Genomic DNA, 23,215 nt, shown 5'->3' with positions numbered 1-23,215 from the left:
GATTAAGGTGTCTGTCACTGATTCGACAGTATCATATATCTCCTTCAATCTCATCTTTCCACTCGGAGAACACCCACGACTTGACATCATCCCCAATCTCCAACTTCAACCTGGTCAGCGTGATCCGCTCGTAAAACTCGTCAATGGCCGTGCGTGCGCGCTGATGCCACGGCCCTGTGCCACCAAGTCGTGCATCCCGTTGGCTGCGCCAGATACCTGTCATGGCCGTGTCAGTGGAGCCCACACGGACAGACTTAAGAGGAAATGGGATAACAAACACGTAGCTAAGTTCTCTCTGTTCGCATTCGTCGTTCCGAACCAGTACTTTAGCAGACCGCCACTTGCGACGGCTTCGCGATGGGACTGAGCATCTAGCTCGTACAGGCACTCCGAGTTCGCATTTGCATAAAGTTGTGATCGAAATACGATCACATAGAAGCTACGTTTCGTCCATGAATAGCCTGTCTCCGAACATAGACGACGAATCGAGTCGATGACCTCGGGCCAATTGAACGACTCTAGGTAACACGCTGTTGCATAGTCGTCCCGTGTTGGTTGCAGAACCGACAACGCTCTGGCTAGGAGCTGATTGGGTCTTTCCAGCGTGGTGAGGTCCAGAAGGTGAGCCTGGTCGGTGTATGGCGAAGCAATGAGATGGTTGTCATTTGGGATGATCGTGTCTGAGGTCGCGTCCTGAACATGTGCCCCTATCGTGAGGCTGTCTGTAGGACTGATGATTGGGTTCACGTCTGGGAATAAGTGCCCTTCCAGAGATTGTTTTGTGGGTAAGGCATTGCTGGGGTGTTCGACCTCCATCTTGTGGTCTATGTCTCCGTCGCAATCACTTCACCATTCAACCAAGTCTGAGGCTCGTTCTCTCTCCCTCTCCGGTATTCGACAGAGCAGGACTGAGCAAAGACAGCTGGGAGGTGTAGAACTGCGCGAAGGCTCTTTAAAAGAACCGGTAGTACATAGCAATCCAGTAAGGGGTCACACATTCATTGTCCTCTTACACCCAGCTGACCGATGGACTGTGCGTGTCGAATGTCGAAATTGAAGTGGAAGTAACCTGGACTCCCGGCGGAGAGCGGCAAGTTGTAAAGTCTCCCGGCAAGTAAGGTATTGCCACAAGCCAAGGTAATTTCCACTCTCACACTTACTCATCATCCCTTTTCAGCACGCAATATGACGAGATTGCCCACACAGTCCACAGCATTAGGGCAATCAATCCAGATATGACTTCACAACTGGAAAACCGCATTGTAATACCAGGGCCCTCGCTCGACGATGAGATTAACTGTGGGTGACAGACAGCGGAACGACCATGGTTGTGCCGCGTGCGCGTGGCATTCGATCTCAGAAACGCCGGTTGGACTGCTCGTGACTGTATGGAGCATAGAGGCAGGACGGCCAAGGTGATCTGTAAAGCCTCTGCTGACCGATTCCAGGCTCGACCAATTTACTTGGAAGTATGCTGTATCTTGCACGGGTCGCCTCAGGACAGGTTTGGCAACAAGCCTTCGTCAACCTCCTGTAGACACTGGGGGAGCATGATGTCCTCCAGGCCAAAGTCCCAGTCGGCCAAGAGAGGGCTAAAACCAGTATATGACGCCACGTTGTTGCAGTTGGTGTCGGAAGTGGCGGTTGGAACAGCCTGTTGCATACTCACCCGCGAGGTCGAATCCCGAATGCTGTCTGATCCAGTGTGTTCTGCTGCACGGGAAGCGTTTTGTCCAACGCCAAGTACGTCTAGTTTTCGTCCAAATGTCAGCATACATATTTGCGCGTGTATAGAAGATCGGAGGATGTCTACCTGGTTGTGTCGAGGACCCACGTTGTTTCAGTCCGTTCAATGCGACGGCGTAATCACGAGCCGAGGGATAGACATCCACCATGCGAAGAAGAGTCTGCAGACAACGTTCCCAGGCTCTGTCTAGTTCATTGCTACCCACGCCATCAAATTCGGTATTGATAGCGTCCACGGAAACCAGGACAATGCCGGCACTGATGAGGTCTAGATGAACGCCACCCATTAGTGATATCGTGAGGCTGGATTTGTAGCCCGGTAGATTCTGGCTCTGAAAGGACTCACAGAAAACTCCATACCACCAAGCTCCTGTGGCGTCCTGCACAGTGGCCTTTGACAGCGACTCTATCAGGTCACAGGCGGCCTGAACACAACCCTCTGCGCAGCGCCGCTGATATAGTCGGGACCACGAACTAGCCTCGGGTTTTTGATGCTGCGCTCTATCTCGTGCGGACAGTATGCCCGAGCGATGACCGCTGAAACCTGGCCGGTACAGTAGTAATTTGAGGTGAAGGTATCTATGAGTTATCCAATGAGAATCGGACCATCCCAGATGATCGTACGGTGGGAGACTTACCGGGCATGGAGAGTATTTGATTGCCTTTTGAAAATGGGCTCTATGGGCCTAGTCCATGCTTGGCTCGGGTCCCAGTGCAAACCAGGGTGCAATGACGACTGGAAGTTCTCCAGATCCCTTTCAATATCCATGATAGCTTGTGCATCCCAGGAGGGCGGCTGAAGATGACCTTTGTCGGTACCTGGCTCTGTGCTGTGGTAGACCGTTGACAGTAGCTTGCCGAGGATTCCTATGAGCCTCATGTTCTCGTAAAGAAATTGGTTGTGGGAGATTGCGTCTGCTTCTGATTGTGCGTCTGGTTCGGTTCCAGCCGACAGGCAACTGTCGTCAACAGGAGACGGCAGGGGAAAGTCGCATGAAATCCGTGTCATGGACGGGCGTCCCATTGTCATGCTGACAATACTAAAAAAATCCTTTAAGTATTGACCAGAGAGAGTGGGAGAGGGAACGGGAAGAAGTGCGAATCAGAAATTGGGACGGGGACTCACATGTCCATCTGCACACAGGCACACCATACCCGCCAGCGAATCTCCCGCTCCAAGGGCTTAAACTTATTTGAAGATCGACTCAGATGCAGCCCTATGCCAACTGATATCCTATATGCCATCCCCACCGTGTTCCAGCACCGCCGAGGATAAGGCGTGCACTGCAAATAGAGTGAGACGAGAAGGAGCGCTTGGATATGGGCCAGGCTCCCACTGTCGAAGATGTCAATGTTTAATAAACTCTTCATGCGTTCATAGAATAACAGGGATGAGGAGCGCTTGCTTTGGACAGGCATGTTGGAGAATTCACACGCGATGGCAAAAATCGCATTCAGGCCACAGTAAAAGACCTCTGTAGAGCACCCTCGTCCTCCAAGGCCTACGTCAGGCAGCTCGTGCAGATTTTTCGGGTCATGACTTGACCAGAGTTGTTCGTACCGCCTCATGAAACTCTCCTTGTGTACCCAGGGGTAGAACATATGAGAGGTGGTGAAGTAGATCTCTACAAGCCAGTCTGCAGCCTGGCGCGGCGGAAGTGAGTAGTCATCAGAGAGATAGGAGTGCATCTTGCGGGAGCCAAAAGAACTCTGACTCGGGGCTGTAGATGCAGTCGATGGTGATATAGGTTGAGTGGATCGTGACGGGGGGCGAGGCCCAGAGGTTGACGTTGACACAGGGGCGCACTGCTGAATGAATGCAACGAGAGAGGACTGGCCGTAATACTCATCGCGACTCTGGATGTCACAGACATCGGGCACGGCAGCTCCCATGGCGTTGATAGAGTTTGAAAGGGACTCTGTATTCTCCAGCTGCGGCGCATGCTGCTCTGTCAGTTTGGAGTATAGAGAATCCGGCATCTCAATCTCTTCTTGCGACATCGCGGGGGCCAGAGGAGGCACCGCAACGTCGGAGCTACTTTGTGTTGGCCGGTGCGTCTCTCCGGACTGTGGTGAATCTGAGACTTGGCTCCCAGGCCTGCGATTAGACTGACAAGCCTGCTGCTGTAGGTGCGAGATTTGCTCATGCAGCATCTGCACATATCTATCGTCCGAATCAGCGGACTCCAGCTGAACGTGAGACCTGGATCACTCACGCTCGTTCGGACTGATACTTGGCCGTGTCTGCAATTACCAGGTATTTACATTGCTGAGGAGGTATGCCTCGTCGCCGGCAGGTTGAGCATACTGGCCTCAACCCATCGCACCGAACCTTCCGCTCTCTACAGCTCTGGCAAGCCAATGCAACGCGTCGTCGCTTCGGCGAGGGCTGAGAGACGGAGGTCTGGTCGTGCGTACACTGCGCCGGATGACAAGTTCAGCTGGAAGTCATGCATGGTGGAGTCCAAACGTACGCTATCAGAAGAAACCGACATGGTCCGACGTATCACATGGAGTAGTATACCTATATCGAGGAAGTAGACGGATAGGCGGGGTCAGCTGGAACAAGTCCTGCGTAGTTCTACACCTTTACTCTGAGTAGATGACCGTCGCGGGAAGGTCCCGAGGCGGAGTTGGACCGGATATGGATTCGGGAGATATGTTACGGGTAAGGCAATGGTAAGATACCAGGACGAAGCGCGATATAGTAGGGAGCTCAGGGTTATATACCGTACCGTATCTATATCCCAAATACCGGTAATCTGGGTTCGGGAATTAGCCGGCCTCATTTCCCACCGTCCCAACTTCCCATCTATGTACTACTGCTCACGACAATCAACAAGCATTGAACTCAAGGATCAAAGACCTTCCCCGGATTCATCAGCCAGTGCGGATCCAGCGCAGCTTTGATGGTCTTCATGACGGTCAGGGATGTTTCGCCGACTTCCTCCTCCAAGAATTCCTTCTTCCCCAGCCCAATCCCATGCTCGCCCTACATTCTTCGTCAGCCTGGTTCCTCAGCTGTCGTGAGAATCTAAGCAGCGCTTACTGTGCAAGTACCGTCCATTTCGATAGCTCGGTGGACCATGTCATGGACACATTTGGCCACTTTCTCGCGTTCTTCATCTCCGTCGAATAGAATGGTCTCGTGGAAGTTCCCATCCCCAATGTGGCCCAGCATGCTGCCGAACAGACCGAGGTCGTCCAGGTCTTTCTTGGAGATCTCTGTATCGTACGTTAGCGAATGAGTGGGCTTGTTCTGCGGCCCTTGGCCCACTGGTAGGAAGGGGGTGGATTGTCACATACCGACAAGATCTGGAACCTTGGACAGCGGAACAGCTACGTCGGTAGACCATACTTCCGAGCCCTTTTCTCGCAAACACATCATGCTCCAGAGCGCCTGTTTACGGGCCGACCAGAGGGCCGCTTGCTTCGTCGGATCTCGTTCCACCCGGAAATCGCTGCCTCCATTCTCCCGCACTATGCGCCGCACCCCGTCAATGTTGTCCTGAACGCCGGCACGGGTCCCGCTAAATTTGAAAAATAGCGTTGGTAACGCTCTCCACTCCTGTCCCGTGCCTCCAATCCGGTTGACAACGTCCATTTGGACGTCGTCGAGGAGTTCCACTGCTGCCACCGGGATTCCGTAGCGGATCACTTCCGTAGCTGCATTGGCGGCAGACCTCATTGACGGGAATGTAGTCACTGCGACTCCGTATTCTTCAGGTATATGTGCCAGTTTCAGCGTGGCCTCGGTGACAAATCCCAGAGTCCCCTCTGCGCCAGTAAAAAGACCGTTCAAGTTATAGCCCGCTGACGATTTCCTGCGACGGGTTAACAACATAATTCCTGAGATATGTGCACCTAGTCTTATGGCCACTTGACCACATTCCGTTACCTTGGTCTCTTCCGTGTTTGAAGTATCCGCCCGTCTGCTAGAACGACCGTCAGGTTGACGACCCAGTCTTTCATGGTTCCATAGCGGACCGCGTTCGTTCCACTGTATGGCGGTTGGTGTGAGACTCTTCTTCTGTTGGATTGGGGTGGCATACCTGCAGTTTGTGGCAATCATTCCCCCAATTTTTGCCTGTACCTGGATAAGCCGGAGCCTGAACTATATTATGTGGACTCGAACTCACCGGAGGGCCAGGATCTACGGGGAAGAACAATCCGCTGTCCTTGATTTCCTCGTTGAGGTCCACCCAAGATACTGACGGCTGCACCACAATGTCCATACTGATGATGGTTAGTACTGTCGAATAATTGTCTTCATGCATCAAAAAGGGTGGCCTACTCTTCGGGGTGGAATGCAACTATTTGATTCATCTTCATGAAATCTACGCTCACGCCGCCAAAAGGTGCCGAGAAATGGCCTTCCACGCTGGATCCCCCTGAAAATGGGACTAGATGCCGTCAGCTTGAAAAAATCAGATAGAACCATTCTGGGGAAGAGCTCACTCATGGGAACCTTGTATTTGTGACAGATTTTTGCAATTGTCGAGACCTCCTCCGTCGACCGAGGATAGACCACGACATCAGGGAACCGTCCTATGTTGATAGAGGACCACTCGGAGAATCCATGTGACTCGAGGTCTCCTTCGTCAGCACTGACGCTGTCCTCCCCGAGAGCTTGACGTATCTCGTGAATCGCCTAGGCTGTGGTTATCTGGCTGCTCCAAGTTTCTAGTCTTGGGGGCGAAGGGGCTTACTTTGATCGTCTGGCTGGATGATGCATAGGATGGCTGATGACGAGTTCCACTCTGCGTTCGCTCAGGGAGATTGTAGAAGATTGTGCCCGTGATTAAGGAGCCGACGGCCGTCCCCAGGATGGCTCGTGTCCATGGTGATTTTGGTGGTGGACAACCTGTATTCGAATTTGGATGCGAGCTTGTGGAGAGGCAGTGACGACTTTGGACTATATTGCGACAGCTGAGACGAGGAACACCCCGGAGGGCAGATGTCCTAGCCTGACTCCAAACGCAATTTAGCATGTTAGATTTGACACTGACCGAGAATGCTCCGTACTGTACAGGACAGTGCCACAATGAAAACTGTAATAGATATTTTGAAGGGATGGTGACATTATTCCAGAGACGCGTCTCTCAGTAATTGTACTCTTTCGCATCCGAGCACTCGGCTATCTCCCGAAAAGGGTCCATTCGTGACTGTCTACAAGGTTCCGGATATTACCCGCTCTGTGGTCCAAGTGTCCCGCACTGACAGCTTACACGGAGTAATCGCCCGAGATGCAGGGAGAAGAAGGCCGAGCAAGTTGCTTCGGAAAGGATATCCGTGGTGTAGTTCTCGTACCGCTGGATTAGCATAGCATCGTCAGCCTACCTTCTCGATCAATGCGAACGATCAGTAAACTGGCTATGAATTGGGTCAAATATACAACCATAGAAGACGAGGACGAAAAGAACAACTAGACATTCGTTTAGTACCGATCCCAGTCTCTCTCCCATCCTCCGCGATCCTCATTCAAAAACACACTCCCGACGCAATCAAAGATTATCAAACCTAGCAGCAATGGCCTCGAGACTAGGACCCTTGGTCTCCACAAAAAAGAAATAAACAGACAAGACCTCTACCACCAACCAAGCCACATACACGAAATAGTACTTCCATCCAATAGCCGCAAGGCCGACAGGATTCACCATCGCATTGACAAAATTCGCCGCCTTCCCAACGAACATCAGCACGGAGAACCCCTTCGCGCGAATCGGGTATGGTAAGAACTCGACGGGGTACGAGTACAGCAGCGCATTGAACGCAAGGTTAAAGAACATGTAGAAGAGGAAGAGCATTGCGATGACCGCCAGTCCGGCTGCCTCGTCGTGCTGGGTATTGAACAGTCCTGCGCAGAGAGTCTGGCTCGCGAAGACGGCTAACATGCCGATGGTCGAGACCAAAAACTGTGTCCGACGGCGAATTCGCGCGGTCAGGAACGCGGACGCAACCGCGGTGATCCAGCTCCAGATCATGAGACAGCCGTTGATGGTGTTCTGGGTCTTGTAATTGGCGATGCCGACTGTTTGGAGGACTCGGACAAGATAGAACCTGAAGCAAGTCGTTAATTCACACTTTTCGCTATACGGATTTCTTCAAAAACGAAGAAAGCGGAAGAATGAAAGGAAAACTTACGAGACAAGCCCATTTCCCGACCATTGGGAAAACACCCCAAGCATGAGGACTAGCAGTAAGCGTCGACGATTCCCGGGAGACGCCACCAAGGCGCGCCAGGTCATCTCGTTGGCAGCCAGATCTGCCTCAATCACACGTTTCATCTCAAAGTACTCGAGCTCGACTAGTTCATCATTCTCCTGTCCTTCGGCGTGGTACTTCGTCAGGATCGCCTTGGCCTCTTCGCCGCGGCCCGTCGCGACCAGCCAGCGAGGCGACTCGGGAACGAACCAGACGCCCACGATCTGGACCAAGGCCGGAGCTGCTTGAAGGAGAGACGGAATGCGCCATGCCCACTCCGTAGGCATTGTGAACGTTCCGAACGTCGTCCAAGCGGCGAGCGTGGCGCCGAAGTACCAAGTTGTTTGGTACAGCGATGTGGTCACCTGGCGGTCTTTGGGGTGGGATAGTTCCCCGATTAGAATTGGGGCATATGCGTTGGCGAAGACGAGGCCGAATCCGATCAGGTATCGGGAGACGAGAAACATGGCGACTGTCCAGGCGGAGAGGTCAATATTAGTTGAGGTACGGGGCGACGTCATGCCTTACTGTGCACAGAAGAGCCCTGCAGAATTCCACCGACGGCCATAATGGCTGAACCGAGGATTATACCCATGCGGCGGCCCCAGCGGTCACCGACCATGCTGATGAACGGGGTGGCACAGATGGCACCCAGAGCAAGAATCGCAGTCAGGACTCCGAGAATTGGACCGGACGGGTTATTAAAATCTGACTCGTACTGATATTAGCATTGGCAGAGAATCCCAACTCAACTGGATAGACAGCAATTGAGTGGAAATAAAGGGGGCAGTAGCATCATACATTCATTCCAAGTGGATATGGCCTGTAGTCCGTTCATCATGGCACCGTCAAAGCCAAGGGTAATGGCCGGAACCAAGCACCCTGGGGCCATCAACAGGTACAATGTCGTGAGGTTGCGTTTGCGATAGAACGGCGGAGATTCTCTGGCGAGATCTTGCAGCCGGGCATCAACGTCGACAACATCCTGGGCTTCCTTGATGTCTTCGACTTGATCTGCAGCGCTTTGCATCTTCTCCAGGTCGTTCATGATGGATATCTCCACGTCAAAGTGACAAGCCAAAAGAAAAGATCTGAAGGAAGAGCCTTATGTGGAAAGTAGGGGAGGAAAGAAGGGTTCCCGACCAGATGGGCACTCTTATAGTGATGAAAGACGTCTTGTTTTCGAAGGCGTTAACTCCATCTGCGCTACCGTCATCGACTGCCGCGGCGACTGGGGTATGTATGACGAGAATACGAGGGTATGATGGTATCAGGATATCGGGATATGAAAGTCATAGTGGAAGAGGTATGAAGTCGCGATATGTGGGACTCTCCGCAAAACTTAACAGCCACGCGGAGTATGAACGATTCCTCTGAGGCCTGGTCCAATGGGCCCATCGTCACACGAGGAATCTAGCTAAGCCTGCCTACGCCAGAGTTTGCGGGGAGTTATGAATAGCAGTCTTTCATTAAGGTATCCTTGTCCACACGTTGAGAACTTCTAAGGTTAGGGTTTGTGGCACTTTCCGGCGTGGGCACCAATCAGAGACCATACCGGCCGAAAAGTCCGCGGCCCCACTTAAATTTGTCCCAATCAGCGTACATATACGCCGAGACAAAAGTTACGGTAATTACAGTACGCTTTCCCCATAGGGCACCTGGCAGCCATCTCGAGCACGCAAGCTCGCTGATCTATGAAAAGATCGGGATGTGGTTCGGTATTTACTCTTCTACAGAAGTCATAGCACATGACTAGTTACACTCACATTAATCTATGCCCCCGAGAAACGGAGAAAGAGCACGAACCACTTCCTACTCTCCATCCCATTCCCATCTGCCAATACACAAAGCCACCTTGATTTCATCGCCTCATGATGGGTTCCATGCGTTCAAACGTTGATATTGATTCCTTGTTGAGCCAGCTCACGCGTGAGGAAAAGGTCTCCCTCCTCAGTGCGACAGACTGGTGGCGTACACCCGTAATCCAGCGCGATGGCTTCACCATTCCGCACATCAAGGTGAGATACCAATTGACAGAAGGAAAGACAAGACATCTAATATCTCATGCTCGTGCTAGACCACGGATGGACCAAATGGAGCGCGCGGCGAGAGCTACGTCAGCGGGATCAAGGCAGCTTGTTTCCCATGCGGAACCTCTCTGGGAGCCAGCTTCGACCGCGACCTGCTTTTCCGTACGGGCCAGGAAATCGCAAGAGAGGCGAAAACGAAATCAGCGAATGTGCTGCTAGCCCCGACATTGAATGTCATTCGCTCACCCCGCGGTGCGTGCCCTCTCATCGATCGCTACGGTAGGACTGGATTCAGTAAAGCTGACGGATGGGATTCTCAGGTGGTCGGAATTACGAAACATACTCGGAAGATCCGTTTGCACTGGGCGTACTTGCAGCTGCTTTTGTCAATGGTGCGTCTCTTGTGTGGGCGGGTATTTTTCGTCCATATCGACATGTCGTATTATTAACTTGAAAACCATAGGCTGCCAGTCGGAAGGTATAGCGGCAACGCCGAAACACTTCGTGGCGAACGAGACCGAGAATAATCGCACGATTCTCACGGTTGATGTTGATTCACAAACGCTGCGGGAAATATACCTTCTACCATTTCAGCTTGTGATGAAACATTCAAGTCCTTTGTGCCTTATGACAAGGTGAGTGACTTTGGTTCTAGTACCCATGCGTGTACCAGGCTTACCGCGTGTGTCAGTTATAACCGCGTCAACGGCACCTATGTCGCGGACAGCGAGCAGCTGGTGAATGGCATCCTCCGCGGTGAGTGGGGGTTCCAAAACCTGGTGGTGTCAGACTGGATGGGCGTCTACTCCACGGCCCAATGTCTGAATGCAGGGGTGGACCTGGAAATGCCGGGGCCGACAAAATTGCGTGGAGAGAAGCTCCTGCAGGCCATAGAGCAGGGCGAAGTCAGTGATGCGACAATCAACGCTTCGGCTAGACGGGTTCTCGAGCTTGCACGAGTATTGGGTCGATTCGAAAACCCCGAAGAACCGCCAGAACAAAGTGTAAGCAATACTGGCCGTGATTTGTTCATCCGAGATGCGAGCGCCGCTGGGATGGTGTTGTTAAAGAACGACGGTGACATTCTGCCCTTGCCAAAGGCATCAACCGTGACGGTTGTGGGCTACCATGCGCTGCACGTCGCTTTAGGTGGTGGAGGAAGTGCGCGTGTGGACGCCATTCATGCGGTCAGCCCGGTAGAGGGACTCAGGGCAGCTGGGTATGAAGTTGACGCCTGCCCTGGGGTTCCTGTGTATGGAGCCCTTCCCCATCCCGATGCCGCCCTCATGTATGACTCTGTGTCCAAGACCAAGATGCCTGAGCCAGTGAGGGTCGAGTGGTTCAACGGATGCACTATCGGAGAGAAGCTGGCGCTTGAGGAAACGAAGGCACTACCGGAATACATGATCAAGGAAAAGTGGCCGTCCTATCTGGAGCAGATTTACTGCACCCGCATGACTTACGATGTCTGCCCTTCCTCAAGCGGCGAACATCTGCTCTCGGTCATTTCCACTGGACCAGCCATCTGCTACATCAATGGAGAGCGCGTCTTCGAGCGGCCTCAAGAGACGGATCTTCGCCCGGAATCCTTTTATTTCTTCAAATCTCAACTGGAACGCCGCTTTACCTACCCCATGGAGGCTGGTAAATTCTATACGCTCGTCCTGGAATCGTGGAACACAGATCAGGAAATCCTCCATGGCAAGCCCCTGTATGGCCGGATGTTCCAGGGGTCAAGTTTGCGGTTCCAAGAATTCGTGGACGAGAACCAGCGAATTCGCGAGGCTTGCGAATCAGCGCAAAGGTCCGATTACGCTGTGGTATGCGTCGGCACGACGAGCGAAATCGAGTCGGAAGGATTCGACCGCAGCTCAATGGACCTGTCCAGCTCGCAGTATGAGCAAATCCAAGCCGTGGCGGCTGCAAATAGCCGGACAATTGTTGTCAACTTTAGTGGTAGTCCCGTCACCATGACGGCAGTTGTCGATCAAGTACCCGCCTTAATACAGGCCTGGTTTCCGGGACAAGAATGCGGCCATTCGCTGGCTCGACTTCTCAGTGGTGATGTCTGTCCCAGTGGCCGGCTGCCATTCTCCTGGCCACGTCAGGACGAGGACAATCCGACCTTTCACAACTTCCCCTGCGATGAAGACAATGTCGTTCGTTACGAGGAGAAGCTGGACGTTGGATACCGCTTTTATGATCGCCCGGAGAGCCCCATGCCCCTGTTCCCTTTCGGCTTTGGTCTCTCGTACACGCAGTTCCATGTTACTGGTCTTCGGGTGAAACGTACGGTCTTCTCGGGATTGGACGTGTCAGTGGAGCTCATCTGCGATGCTAAAAATGTGGGAGCCCGAGACGGCGCGGCCGTACTGCAGTACTATGTGCAGCCTCCTCTAGGAGCAGGCACTGGTGGTTGTAAGCGGCCCATCAAGGAGTTGAAGGAATTCCAAAAGGTATATCTAGTTGCCGGTGAAAGTCGAGAGGTGCAGATCACGCTTGATAAGTACAGCATCAGTTACTTCAACGCCGAAAGGGATTCCTGGGTAGCGGACCCGGGTGTATACAAGGTGCATTTGGGTACGTCCTCTCAAGACGTTGTGGGGACAGTGAGTTTTGTTGTACGGGAACCACTCGCTTGGAAGGGCCTCTAGACGGGCCAGGGAGGGATTGCCATGGAGGTCTAGGAATATTCTCTGCGATTTCATCAGATTTGACAATATGATATCTAAGCTATGGCCGTCGACATCATTCCTCATGTATAGCCATTCGTATCAGACAGAGGGCCCAAAGGCCCTGGGATAAAGCCGCGTAGAAGAATCTGGGGTGTCTGGTGTGCTCTCTGTTGAGAATAAGTTTGAAAGTCGGCCAGACTCTCCATGGTACTCATATGGCCTTGAAAGGGCACAAAAATAAATTAGTACCAGCATGCAAAGGATTTAGTCGGAGGGAGCACTTACCACCTGTGTCGTAATCCAGTCGCTCGAAGCTAGTACCCAGAGTCATCAACTGATCGTAGATAACAGACCGCCAGGACCTCTCATCTAGCCAGAAATCAGGCTGGGTACATATATGCATGAACCACTCTAGCTGCGCAACCTAGGGACCATGGGTGTTAGTTCATGCGTCAAGGTCGTGAAGCAGATCAATGAGGCACTATTAGTTAGTTATAGGCAACGTACAACCCAATTGAAGAGACGACAATGGCGTTTGACCCGCAGTAAATATTCCTGCAAAGCGGTAATTTCAGACTGGGTCGAATTGATTGTATCGGCGTCCGTGGAAGATAGGAGCCGATGTATATGGATGACTTGGGCGATTGTCACAATTTGCCCAAAGCTGGCGTTGTGCATCTCCAGCTGTGATGTATGCCAGAGCCAGTTCACAATACTTGTGATACGAGACGCGTGCTCATATGCTTCAACTGCAGACGGGTCCCTCGTAGCTGTGCTATGTATAGTCGGTGGCCATTCTAGCTGCTTAAACAGAAGTAAATGTCGCAGATGCAGTTGAAGCAGATGCATGAACGCATATCTTCGAAGGGAAAGTCTCTCTTGATGGTATTCAAAATTCTCCGGCGCCAGCCGAAGGTAGCTGGGCAAGGCATCCTGCCACTGTTGCAGGGTCGCGGCGAAATCCTGTTGCAGTGAGGAGGCGGGTTGTGTGTGCCATGCTCGTCGAATCTGATAATGCACCTCAGAGAGATGCAGTATTTCATTCATGATGGCCAGGCTCGGACCTGGTTCAGCGGGGCCGCAGATGCGCGTCCGGCCTATCGTTGCGTTTAATTCGCCGTTGAGCTTCGTTGCTAGTTGCATCGGCGAAAGGCCGCGTTCAATGTTGACCGAAGGCGTGAAGAGATTCTCCATTATGACGATAGTGGCCACTAGTCTGCGGGTCATCTCGTCTTCGAAGACACTCGCACCATCACGCCGTACCCCCAATTTGAACAGGCTCACTATATTCCGCGCGAAGCCTTGGAGGCAGCGGTCAGTTTATCTGGACACGTCCGCGCGGGATTCAAGGTGGGCATATGGGTCACGGTTACCTAAATACATCCACGCCTTCCTCGCTCCTCCAAAGGTGAGCTGGTAGGTCGCAAGCAAGACATACGTTTGGGCGGTGCCCACTGATGGGAGGTCGAATTCTTCCTTGAGTAGGCGCCGGGACTCGTGGAACAACGGCTCACCCCAGTGAGGCCGCAAGGTTGGCTGGCTAAAATTGGCATGAGAATACCTGGAGGCATGTCAGTTAGAAGATGAGCGCAGGCTGAGCGAAGACCACACAGACGGATCATACGGACCGAATGCCTAAAGCCATAATGGCAAAGAGCTGTGGTTTCGAGGCGTTCCCCAGTACAAATTGCCGCATGAACGACGTCTGGTCGAACATAACATGGATATCATCAAAGTTGCTGAAATATAATAGGAGCAGTGTCTGCGTAAATTCAGCCTCACGGAGCAACTCGGAAGGCGTCCCAGCGCCTAGATCCAGACCAGCGTTACTATCCAGCAACACGAATCTTTGAGTCTGGTCCGTCCGAAAGAGAGGTGTTGAATCTTCAAACGCTGAAGGCGACAGTGAGGCCACTTGACTCATGGATAGATGTGGTGACCTTCTCCCGTCCGAAGGATGCAAAGGAAGGCCCCGAGACGGAGGCCTGTGGGAGCAGACCAACTTCCGAGCGGCGCATGGCTGACATTGCTGGCCAAACTCACCGGGGAAGCATCTTATTTTCCGTGATCTTCATACATGGTCAATAGACAGCAAGTGGCAATGGGCGGGGGAGGTTCAAGGGGCAGGACAACTCACCTACACTCGGCGCAGGCGTTTCGGGGCATATTGAGTGGTACTAGAGCAAATGGCTCGCTTAGTAGCCCCTATACCTGTCTGATGGGAGAGGCCTGCCCCAATGCATCTGTTGGCTTGTCCCACAGGAAGAGCTACCATTAAGGGCAAAGAAGCAGGGAATGCGGGGGAAGGTCGGTGGGGAAATTTGAGTAGCCGGGTAATGTCTTTGGTACAGAACTATAATGCGTTTGGAGTCAACGCTTGTTCTCAGCCACAATAACGAATTCCGAATGGTGGTTTGGAATACGAGTCAATATGGCGTCGATGCTCCAACCTGAGGTGAATACTGTGGTCGTCTACGATATTGTGAATACAGGTAACAGACATGGCATCTGTACTTTATACGATTCTCTAAACCTCTAATGCCTTCTTTGTGAGGCCACAATATGGAGACCTTTGGCTTTCATTTCCATTATCTCTATTGACCTGTCAATGTTAGCGCCTTATGTCTATTCAAGCAGGGTACTGGGAGTGACTGTTGGTCAGACAGTGGAGTCATGAGGAAGCCCTCTGCTTCCGATTCACCTATGTTGAAGTCGCCTTTCACTGGATACATCTGGTAGACAAGGAATTTTCCGTTATCTAGGCTATATAAATACCCTACAAAGGGCCCCGTCAGCTTCTTCCTTTCTACTTCCACGTCCAGACCGTCTCCCATGGGTCCTGCTTTCGAAACAGCTCGCAGGATATTGTCAATCGTAAAACGACCGCTAGGCCACTGAAAGCGTGAACGTACTAATGAGGCCCTGTATGGTCTACATCTGGTTTGACAGATATCTATTGACCAAAGTAACCAGTACGCTACAAAGAGGAGGGGGCGTGGGACCAGAAAGCGAAGGGTAATGATTACGTCGGCAGAGAGTCGTTTGACTTTCACTGACTTGACTTCCTCTTACTGACATCTTTATCCACCAAACCCATTCATTGAACCCATCAGGTAGGAGTGAATCGGAAGTTGTGCGAGCTATATATACACCGATGAGTGCTTCCTCCTGGGTCTTGCTTGATATATACCTACCTCCCTGACTCCTCGAGCAGAGGAACAATTTCACTCCCACGCGACTCCATCGTCAATTCTCGACTTTATTCTGTTCACTCCAGCAACCGAGAAAAATCCCGCGACATCACGACTACAATCAACTTCATCAAGGCCAAGGGCTCCCAATTCTTCAATGGAGATGATTCCGCTCAGTGTCTTGTCATCACCAACATCACCCCTGAGTGCGTCAAACAGCTTGAACGAATTCGGACCGAAGAGAGAAACTTGGGAAGCCCGAAGCTCACATACTTCGCTGATGAGACCACCCTCATCATCAAATTAGCGGGTAAGCTCCATCGTCGTGCCATTTAATACCTATTGTTCAACTAATCAGACCTGTAGGCACGGTGCATGCGCAGCTCAGTCGATTATTTCATGATGAATTCCGTCGCATCTGCGCGGATTATGGCATCTCCTCTTACATGCTGAAGGCTTACGGAGGTGGAAACTGCGAGATGCCAGGAAACGTGCACAAAGAGCCTGATGAGTCCTACTCACCCGACACACGCTCTAGAACAGACTTTCCATCTTTTGTGGTAGAAGTCGGGGCATCGGAATCCTTGAACCCTTTACGCCTTGACGCAAGGTTATGGCTATCGAATACTAATGACTTGACGCGTCTAGTCCTCCTGATCAAGATCGACAAAGATGCCAAAACTCTGATCTTCGAGCGGTGGGAGCGTGTGCATCAACCCAGCCAACAGCCAGGAACGCGAACCCGTTCGCTGACTGAGATCGTCCCAGGTCGCGTGGAAGAAGTTGTCGTGAATTTCTCGAATCCTAGCAACATTACCGTTCGTGGAGCCCCAATGCTCTTACCAATTCACCTCATATTTGACAACCTTCCACCCCTGCCCCAGGGCGTGAGTGCGTATCGACTCTTCTCAATCTCCGCGAACATTTTCCGTTCTATCGCTGCCGAGTTCACTGATCTTTGATACCTCTTACAACGTGGCTCTTTTCCTTTCTTAGTTGGGGAAGTTCGTTATGCTAGCATTTCTTAGCTTCGTGGTCAGCTTGAATGCTTCCTGTAGTGGGGAGTTACCGAAACAGATTACGAGTGCCTCGAATATGGGTCGCAATCCGTCAACAGAAAGGATCTATTCCCCCGTCGAACTCAATGGACTACGCGCCCACTTGGTTGGTGGAGACAGGCAGCAATTCACCTAGGCCTTTAACTTCCGCGAGCCGCTCTCGGACTTGGCCACCTCTACGCAGCAATTTTTCCGGAAGACGATGCACTCGTAAAAAGGTGGCACTCCGCGGGGGCAGACGTACACATGGGGAGCCTATCAAGGGAAAGATAGACTGGTTCTTCAAGCCTGCCCTTGAGAAGGACGATGACGAGTTCCAACGAGGAGGATGAGGCTGGATGGAAACCAATCGACGACGGATGCTATCTTGTCGTTGACTAACCTCTTTCTTGGAGGCTCACACAGGGAACCTTAAAGTTGTATCACTAAACGGGAGGCTCCTTCGGAATCAGTAGATTGGATTGCGCGAGGTGCAGCGCATCATGATCGTCTGATCGTCACTCAACGCGATATTCTGGCGACCAGTGCTCCGAGTCTAGGTGTCAGCGCTGCCTGTGTTTATGGAGGATACAGACTAATGAGAAGGAAAGGATACTGTCAACCTGAGAGAAGGCCTCAATATTACACCATACGTGCCACTAGGGGTCTAAACACTTTCAGTAGCGTGCCCAGGTAGTCATATTGTTTAATAATTACCGCTCTTCTTAAAGACATCAACCGACTACTTAGAGTGGTGGGTTGCCATCAGCTTCCCGGTCCCTGTCACAAACCAGATATTGACGCAACTACGTTATGTGGATAACTGAAAGACAAGATGTAGTTTGCTAATCCTGTGACCCAAGGTGTCTGAGAAAGAGCTTTAATAGTCACATATGGGCAGTTAATTTATTCAACTAATGGTAACTAATGGTACAGTTACACCGTCAACAGCATATCAGCATTCTTATACCAGCTCAGAAGCGGGTTCTCCCCATTCCTCGTCTCGGTGTCCTCAATGTATGCCCAACGGCGAACAAAGTCTTCGTGGCTCATGACCTGGGTCAATTTCCCGGTAATGGCCCGGTAGAGGTCTTCGACCACGTTGAAGTCAGTTGGGAAGAAGATATCAAAATAGCCTTGGTGAACCTATAATGGTCAGCACTCATTCCCGAAGTTTCCACCAAAGATACTTACAAAAGGCGTAGATACCGGCACGGTTCGCCGTTTGTACCGGGTCTGCACGACGGGCGCATTGATGCCCGGTACAGCGTCGGGGAGGCTGCTAAAGTCACTGGCTACCAACCGGTGGCCAGGAAAGTAGGTGTCGAGGATATCGAAGAACTGCATGAGCCGGGTGGGGATGTACTCCGGCAGCGTGAAGGGTTCCTGAAACGGCAAGGAGCCGCGAACGCCGCGCAAGACCTTCGGACCCAGAGGAGATGGGAATTCCCGTCGCGCAGCAGCTTGTCTCACCCGGAGGAATCGCGCCGCCACCGGATCGAGCTGAAGACTGTAGTATTCATGGAACTCGCCATCGGCGTCGATCAACACACCGCCCTGTTGAGGCTGCTCCGTCTTGCGGTCGTAGCGAATGGCATCGTGGCTAAAGTTGTCGATAACCTCGAGGGCGAGGAAAAAGCAGGGTGAGTGCACATAAGTATCCCAGTCGAAGATGGATTTGTTGATAATCTCAATGTGATCCAAATGGCCGGCTGCATAGGCGGAATCCATCAGATTCTTCATCTGCAGGCTAGCGAGAGCAGGCGAAATTTCGATAATCTTGAACTTGGTCCGCTGGTAGACCTCGTAGTCGGTGTCGCGGATGAAATCCAGGATGTTCAACATCATGGTACCGTTTCCGGCGCCCATCTCGTAGATTATGAGGTCGTGGTAGGGGTACAACGTGAGCTTGTAATTCGACACCAGGTACCGAGCAATTGTCTCTCCGTAGTAGGGCTTGAATAGTTCCGTCGGTGTATGCCATAATTGACGCGCTGTATCCGGCTGTATTTCATCTAGTCGATCTTCAAATTCGGTATAACGCTCTTCGAGCAAGCGATGGAATGTCGGCCCATCCGCCATGCTGTTGAAGTCGAATGGTTCTCCCGGCGTGAAGATAGTTGCATGTTTCGAAAAGTACCCGTAATGGGGGTTGTATAAACTGTCTGAAGACGAACAGTCAGCGACCAAATCCCCAGATATCGTATCTGGCTACCTACCGTCAATGAACTCTCTCGTCAACATCTTCACCTGCCGCGGTCTCTCTCGGAAATGGCGCAGTTCTTTCGCGGTGACCATCGGACAGGAATTCCAGTCCTCCATGATATCCTTGGGGTAATCCCCGCGTTTGGTCCACAGCTTGCCATCATCCGCGCTCTTCTTTTTCGGCGCTCGTCGCGTGAGGAACGGCCGACATTGTTGACGGGAGGGGGTCGACAGCCGGATGGTGTTCGGTCTGCGACCAGATAGAGGGGAGGGGGATCGAAGGTATTGGCAGTGAGGATGTCGGAACAGCTGTCGGAACAGCTGGTTCAGCACTGGGGAATCCATGTGCGAATGGATGAAGGTGGGAGGCGGAGAGGGAGAGGAGGAAGAAGTTCGGAGGTCGCAAAGCGAGATGACGGGCGGAGCAAATGCGCGCGGGTGGCCCGAGCTTTTTTCCGCCGACCTTCAATGACCTCAACTGTCTCTCGCGACACCTCCTACTTAGCGATTGCACATTACCCCCAAGATGAATGACCATTCCCGGGTTTTTATCGGCACGGCCTTTTTGGCCGGGGTCGTTCTGACCATTGGATTCAAAGATCTTCTCTATCCGGAGCTGGAGCAGCGTCTCCGGGAATATCGCGCTCGGCGGCGTTCTCAGTCCAACGGAGCGGATTCTACAGATATCTTGACTGCGAGGCCAGGACCTCCCATGATTGTGGATGGAATCGAGGGCTGCATTGGAAATACGCCTCTATTCCGGATCAAATCCTTGTCCGAAGCGACGGGTTGTGAAATTCTGGGGAAGGCCGAGGTAGGCTGCGATTGAGGACCGCCTTATAGCATTCTATACTGACTAAATACGATATAGTTCCTGAACGGTGCTGGTCAGAGCTCCAAGGACCGAGTAGCCCTGAGTATGATCGAAATTGTGCGTCTCCACGCTCACCTTCCAGAAGACGTCTAACTTCTTGCAGGCCGAGGAGCTCGGCATATTGACGCCTCACTCCGGCGACACCATCTACGAGGGAACCTCCGGCTCTACCGGTATCTCTCTTGCTACTTTGGCAAGGGCGAAAGGGTATCTCGCTCACATGTATGTCAAATGGCTTATCTCTCCTAGCTTTCCTCCACTCACAGACTCCAGTTGCATGCCGTCGGACCAAGCAATTGAAAAGTCCAATCTGCTTCTCAAGCTCGGCGCCATTGTGGACCGCGTCCCGCCAGCTCCTATCGTGGAGAAGGATAATTTCGTGAATCGTGCGCGGGCTCTTGCCCATGCTCACACCGCGTCCTCCTTGGCCACGTCCGACTCCGAATCTTCAGACCTGCCGGTGCCAAAGCGCGGCAGAGGGTTCTTCGCCGACCAGTTCGAGAATGAAGCCAATTGGAGAGCCCACTACTCAGCGACAGGACCTGAAATCTATGCTCAGTGCAACGGGGCGCTGGATGCCTTCGTCGCTGGGGCAGGGACCGGGGGTACAATCTCGGGCGTGGCGCTTTTTTTGAAGCCGAGAATCCCCAACCTCCGCGTCGTCCTGGCTGACCCGCAAGGTAGTGGTCTCTATAACCGAGTTCGCTACGGCGTGATGTTCGATGTGAAGGAGCGGGAGGGCACGAGAAGACGGAGACAGGTTGATACGATTGTCGAGGGAATCGGGATCAATCGCGTCACGGCGAATTTCGAGGTAGGCAAGGAGCTTGTTGACGATGCTGTGAGAGTCACGGATGCACAGGCTCTAGCGATGGCCAGGTGGTTAGTGGAGAAGGATGGGATTTTCCTTGGAAGCAGCAGTGCGGTGAACTGTGAGTGCCATTTGGCTCCTTGTTTCATTGATTCCATATTACTGACTAATATGACAAAGGCTTTGCGGCTGTGAAGACCGCAATGAAGCTCGGGCCCGGTCACCGCATCGTGACGGTCCTATCAGACTCAGGCTCAAGGCACCTTTCCAGGTTCTGGGCCAAGGCAGGAGATGTCGGCGGCGCCGTCGACACGAAACTTGAAGATGTCCTGAACGCGCAATGAGCAGTAACCGTAATGACAGATGACATTACGAATCAAGGCCTGTTTGGGGTTACGCAAGGATGTGCTGGATGTACTGTTATAGCAAGCGTCCGGTATATTACTCGCGCAAGGCATGGTTTCTAGCCTCGAAACGTCCTGCCGCAGACCAGTCGGAGTGGGTCGAGTTGCATCCGCGCCTGTTTTATCGCAGAGGCCAAGTTGGCTGCAGTGACGGGGAGGATCCGATTCAGTTGCCTGTCTGCCTTGCGGGCCACCTGTGTCGGGCTCTGCCGCTATTCCCGTTTCCTGTTGGTCGGTCCACTCAGCATCCCCTACCGTCGTCTCAATAACTCAAGTTCGATATCGACAAACAAATGACCTGGCATGGAGGCACGGGCATCTGGCCAAAGAAGACATGGTCTTCTATTTGGTCGAGCGTGTCCTGATCGCCACTGGCCAAAGACCGGAAGTAGGTGGCGGATTGCCGATGCACTCAGTCCAATGGATTCGACTCTGATTGATGAGCTGGTCTTCCTGTGTGAGACTTGCATAGGGTCATATCCCATGGTCTTCCATCAGCTTGCCTCATAATGATAATGGCTATTACTTCATCCGGAGAGGGCTAAGCGGGTCCAACGGGCTTCGTAGGTGTCAGGTGCGTGGCTGCATCGTCTAGACTTTGCATGTCTGTCATCTGAGCAGTATTCGACGGAGCATGTTTCGTAACAGTTTTCGGCGTTTCCGGAACGTCTTTTGAAATCGCACCTAACCTCTTCGATGCTTTTGCTGCATCATGCTGGTCGTCCGGCGAACCAGATTCCACGACAGCTCGGAGGTGGGCTATGTAACCATCCCGACTGAACGTCTTCTTACAGAAGTCGCATCGATCTGTTGTGCGACTCGGGGTGCCCGAACCTTCCCATTTCCCTCTGATCGTAAGAGCTTGTTTGGGCGTGGGAGAAGGCTGGTGATTGTCTTGCAACGGGTCGTCCGAGTCGCTTGCATCGGCGGTCTCTGCAAAGGACCAGTCGTACACGGCGGGGCTGGATTGGTGTTTTTTCGTCCTTCGAGGCTTCTTGGCGCTTCTCTTCTTTGTAGCATCGGTACTGCGTCTTTGTTTCGTCCAGGGCAGTGCCCAAAGGGAGCGTCTCCCGGGTGGAGATGCAGAGCGTACAGCACTGAAGGAGGAAGTTGGACGCGACCTCCGTGGCACAGGCGTGGAGAAGTCTGCGTCAATCTCAGGAACGCGCCAAATTGACTCCACAGGCTCAGGTAGCCTGTTCAGGGATTGGGTAGACGTTCCGGGCGCGAATTTTGCTTTTTCTGTGCCAGTCTCAGTGGTCTTTGTCTCCGGTTGCGAATGTTTTGGAGCGCTCTGGACATTCATCTGAACAAACACTACCGAATCCATGTCGTCGTCTGCTTCTGAATCTGCCAGCGGGGGTTCATCTTGCGGGCCCCTTGTTTCGGTCGGGCTCTGTTTTGTCTCCGGTTCGGTTTTGATGGGAAGGTCCTCAGGTTGTATATCGTCGCGTCTGGGCCCATAGCTTCCAAATCTGGACTCCATGTAGTCGGCAATGCCCCTGGCCGTGATTTGTTGGTCCGGGTCCTCCTCGCTGTCTTGTCCGTGGGATATCGAAGCCGGCGAGTCCGCATCATCAGACATCCAATCGACCCTTTCACCGGTGTCATCCTCCCCTTCCATCGTGAAGATATGGCCATTGTTCACGATAATGTCGCCCGTATTCAGATCTATTTCGTCTCCCACCTCCGTAAAATCCTTGCCGTATTTTTCAAAGATGCTCTCGAAGATGGATTTCAAACGGAGATCGTTCTGGGCCCGGGCTTCCTGCAGATCCATTTCGTTGGGGTCGACTTCGGGTTCTGGACTGCGATCCAGCCGCGGTCTTTTCGTCGGACTCTCCATTGTGCTGGTAGGATGGGAAATTGTATCTCGGAGCACGGGCGTCGGAAGTATTCAGTTGTGCAGTTTGGCCAGTGGACTTGACGATAACAGATTGTCGGATAGGAATAACATCACCTTTGGACACATCAGAACTGTTCAAATAGAATGGGAGAGGCTTAAATAATGTCGCAGTGGGTAGTTGGTAACTGTACC

The 23,215-nt window shown here is 52.4% G+C and overlaps 10 protein-coding genes across 10 annotated transcripts; 3 read left to right on the top strand and 7 right to left on the bottom strand.

Moving 5' to 3' along the window:
* Positions 1-31: 31 nt before the first annotated feature.
* ATEG_00161 (uncharacterized protein) lies at positions 32-816 on the bottom strand (the record flags this gene model as incomplete). Its single annotated transcript, XM_001210247.1, has 2 exons — positions 32-371; positions 569-816. 2 exons carry the CDS (start codon positions 814-816, stop codon positions 32-34), a joined length of 588 nt encoding a protein of 195 aa, XP_001210247.1.
* A 679-nt stretch (positions 817-1,495) lies between these two features.
* Positions 1,496-3,747, bottom strand: ATEG_00160 (fungal specific transcription factor domain-containing protein; the record flags this gene model as incomplete). The annotated part of the gene is made up of 5 exons (XM_001210246.1): positions 1,496-1,749; positions 1,835-2,014; positions 2,093-2,325; positions 2,385-2,705; positions 2,873-3,747. 5 exons carry the CDS (start codon positions 3,745-3,747, stop codon positions 1,496-1,498), a joined length of 1,863 nt encoding a protein of 620 aa, XP_001210246.1.
* Positions 3,748-4,597: 850 nt separating this feature from the next.
* On the bottom strand, positions 4,598-5,981 carry ATEG_00159 (uncharacterized protein; the record flags this gene model as incomplete). The annotated part of the gene is made up of 5 exons (XM_001210245.1): positions 4,598-4,738; positions 4,796-4,971; positions 5,053-5,570; positions 5,799-5,833; positions 5,886-5,981. The coding sequence occupies 5 exons, from the start codon at positions 5,979-5,981 to the stop codon at positions 4,598-4,600; spliced, it is 966 nt and encodes a 321-aa protein (XP_001210245.1).
* Positions 5,982-7,250: 1,269 nt separating this feature from the next.
* Positions 7,251-8,998, bottom strand: ATEG_00158 (uncharacterized protein; the record flags this gene model as incomplete). Its single annotated transcript, XM_001210244.1, has 4 exons — positions 7,251-7,806; positions 7,891-8,422; positions 8,479-8,658; positions 8,752-8,998. 4 exons carry the CDS (start codon positions 8,996-8,998, stop codon positions 7,251-7,253), a joined length of 1,515 nt encoding a protein of 504 aa, XP_001210244.1.
* An 826-nt stretch (positions 8,999-9,824) lies between these two features.
* Positions 9,825-12,634, top strand: ATEG_00157 (beta-glucosidase H; the record flags this gene model as incomplete). Its single annotated transcript, XM_001210243.1, has 5 exons — positions 9,825-9,968; positions 10,028-10,259; positions 10,301-10,372; positions 10,444-10,615; positions 10,672-12,634. The coding sequence occupies 5 exons, from the start codon at positions 9,825-9,827 to the stop codon at positions 12,632-12,634; spliced, it is 2,583 nt and encodes an 860-aa protein (XP_001210243.1).
* Positions 12,635-13,100: 466 nt separating this feature from the next.
* Positions 13,101-13,849, bottom strand: ATEG_00156 (uncharacterized protein; the record flags this gene model as incomplete). Its single annotated transcript, XM_001210242.1, has 2 exons — positions 13,101-13,136; positions 13,196-13,849. 2 exons carry the CDS (start codon positions 13,847-13,849, stop codon positions 13,101-13,103), a joined length of 690 nt encoding a protein of 229 aa, XP_001210242.1.
* A 1,732-nt stretch (positions 13,850-15,581) lies between these two features.
* On the top strand, positions 15,582-16,808 carry ATEG_00155 (uncharacterized protein; the record flags this gene model as incomplete). The annotated part of the gene is made up of 3 exons (XM_001210241.1): positions 15,582-15,670; positions 15,870-16,156; positions 16,213-16,808. The coding sequence occupies 3 exons, from the start codon at positions 15,582-15,584 to the stop codon at positions 16,806-16,808; spliced, it is 972 nt and encodes a 323-aa protein (XP_001210241.1).
* Positions 16,809-17,819: 1,011 nt separating this feature from the next.
* ATEG_00154 (class I SAM-dependent methyltransferase) lies at positions 17,820-19,205 on the bottom strand (the record flags this gene model as incomplete). The annotated part of the gene is made up of 3 exons (XM_001210240.1): positions 17,820-18,029; positions 18,078-19,048; positions 19,103-19,205. 3 exons carry the CDS (start codon positions 19,203-19,205, stop codon positions 17,820-17,822), a joined length of 1,284 nt encoding a protein of 427 aa, XP_001210240.1.
* Positions 19,206-19,614: 409 nt separating this feature from the next.
* On the top strand, positions 19,615-21,117 carry ATEG_00153 (putative cysteine synthase; the record flags this gene model as incomplete). Its single annotated transcript, XM_001210239.1, has 4 exons — positions 19,615-19,902; positions 19,960-20,019; positions 20,066-20,894; positions 20,954-21,117. 4 exons carry the CDS (start codon positions 19,615-19,617, stop codon positions 21,115-21,117), a joined length of 1,341 nt encoding a protein of 446 aa, XP_001210239.1.
* A 601-nt stretch (positions 21,118-21,718) lies between these two features.
* Positions 21,719-23,023, bottom strand: ATEG_00152 (Myb-like DNA-binding domain protein; the record flags this gene model as incomplete). Its single annotated transcript, XM_001210238.1, has 1 exon — positions 21,719-23,023. The coding sequence occupies one exon, from the start codon at positions 23,021-23,023 to the stop codon at positions 21,719-21,721; it is 1,305 nt and encodes a 434-aa protein (XP_001210238.1).
* Between the last annotated feature and the right edge of the window lie 192 nt (positions 23,024-23,215).

Source organism: Aspergillus terreus, genomic scaffold (genome assembly GCF_000149615.1).
Source record: "Aspergillus terreus NIH2624 scaffold_1 genomic scaffold, whole genome shotgun sequence".
NCBI classification, from domain to species: Eukaryota; Fungi; Ascomycota; class Eurotiomycetes; order Eurotiales; family Aspergillaceae; genus Aspergillus; species Aspergillus terreus.
This window is presented reverse-complemented; position numbering and strand designations above follow the sequence as displayed.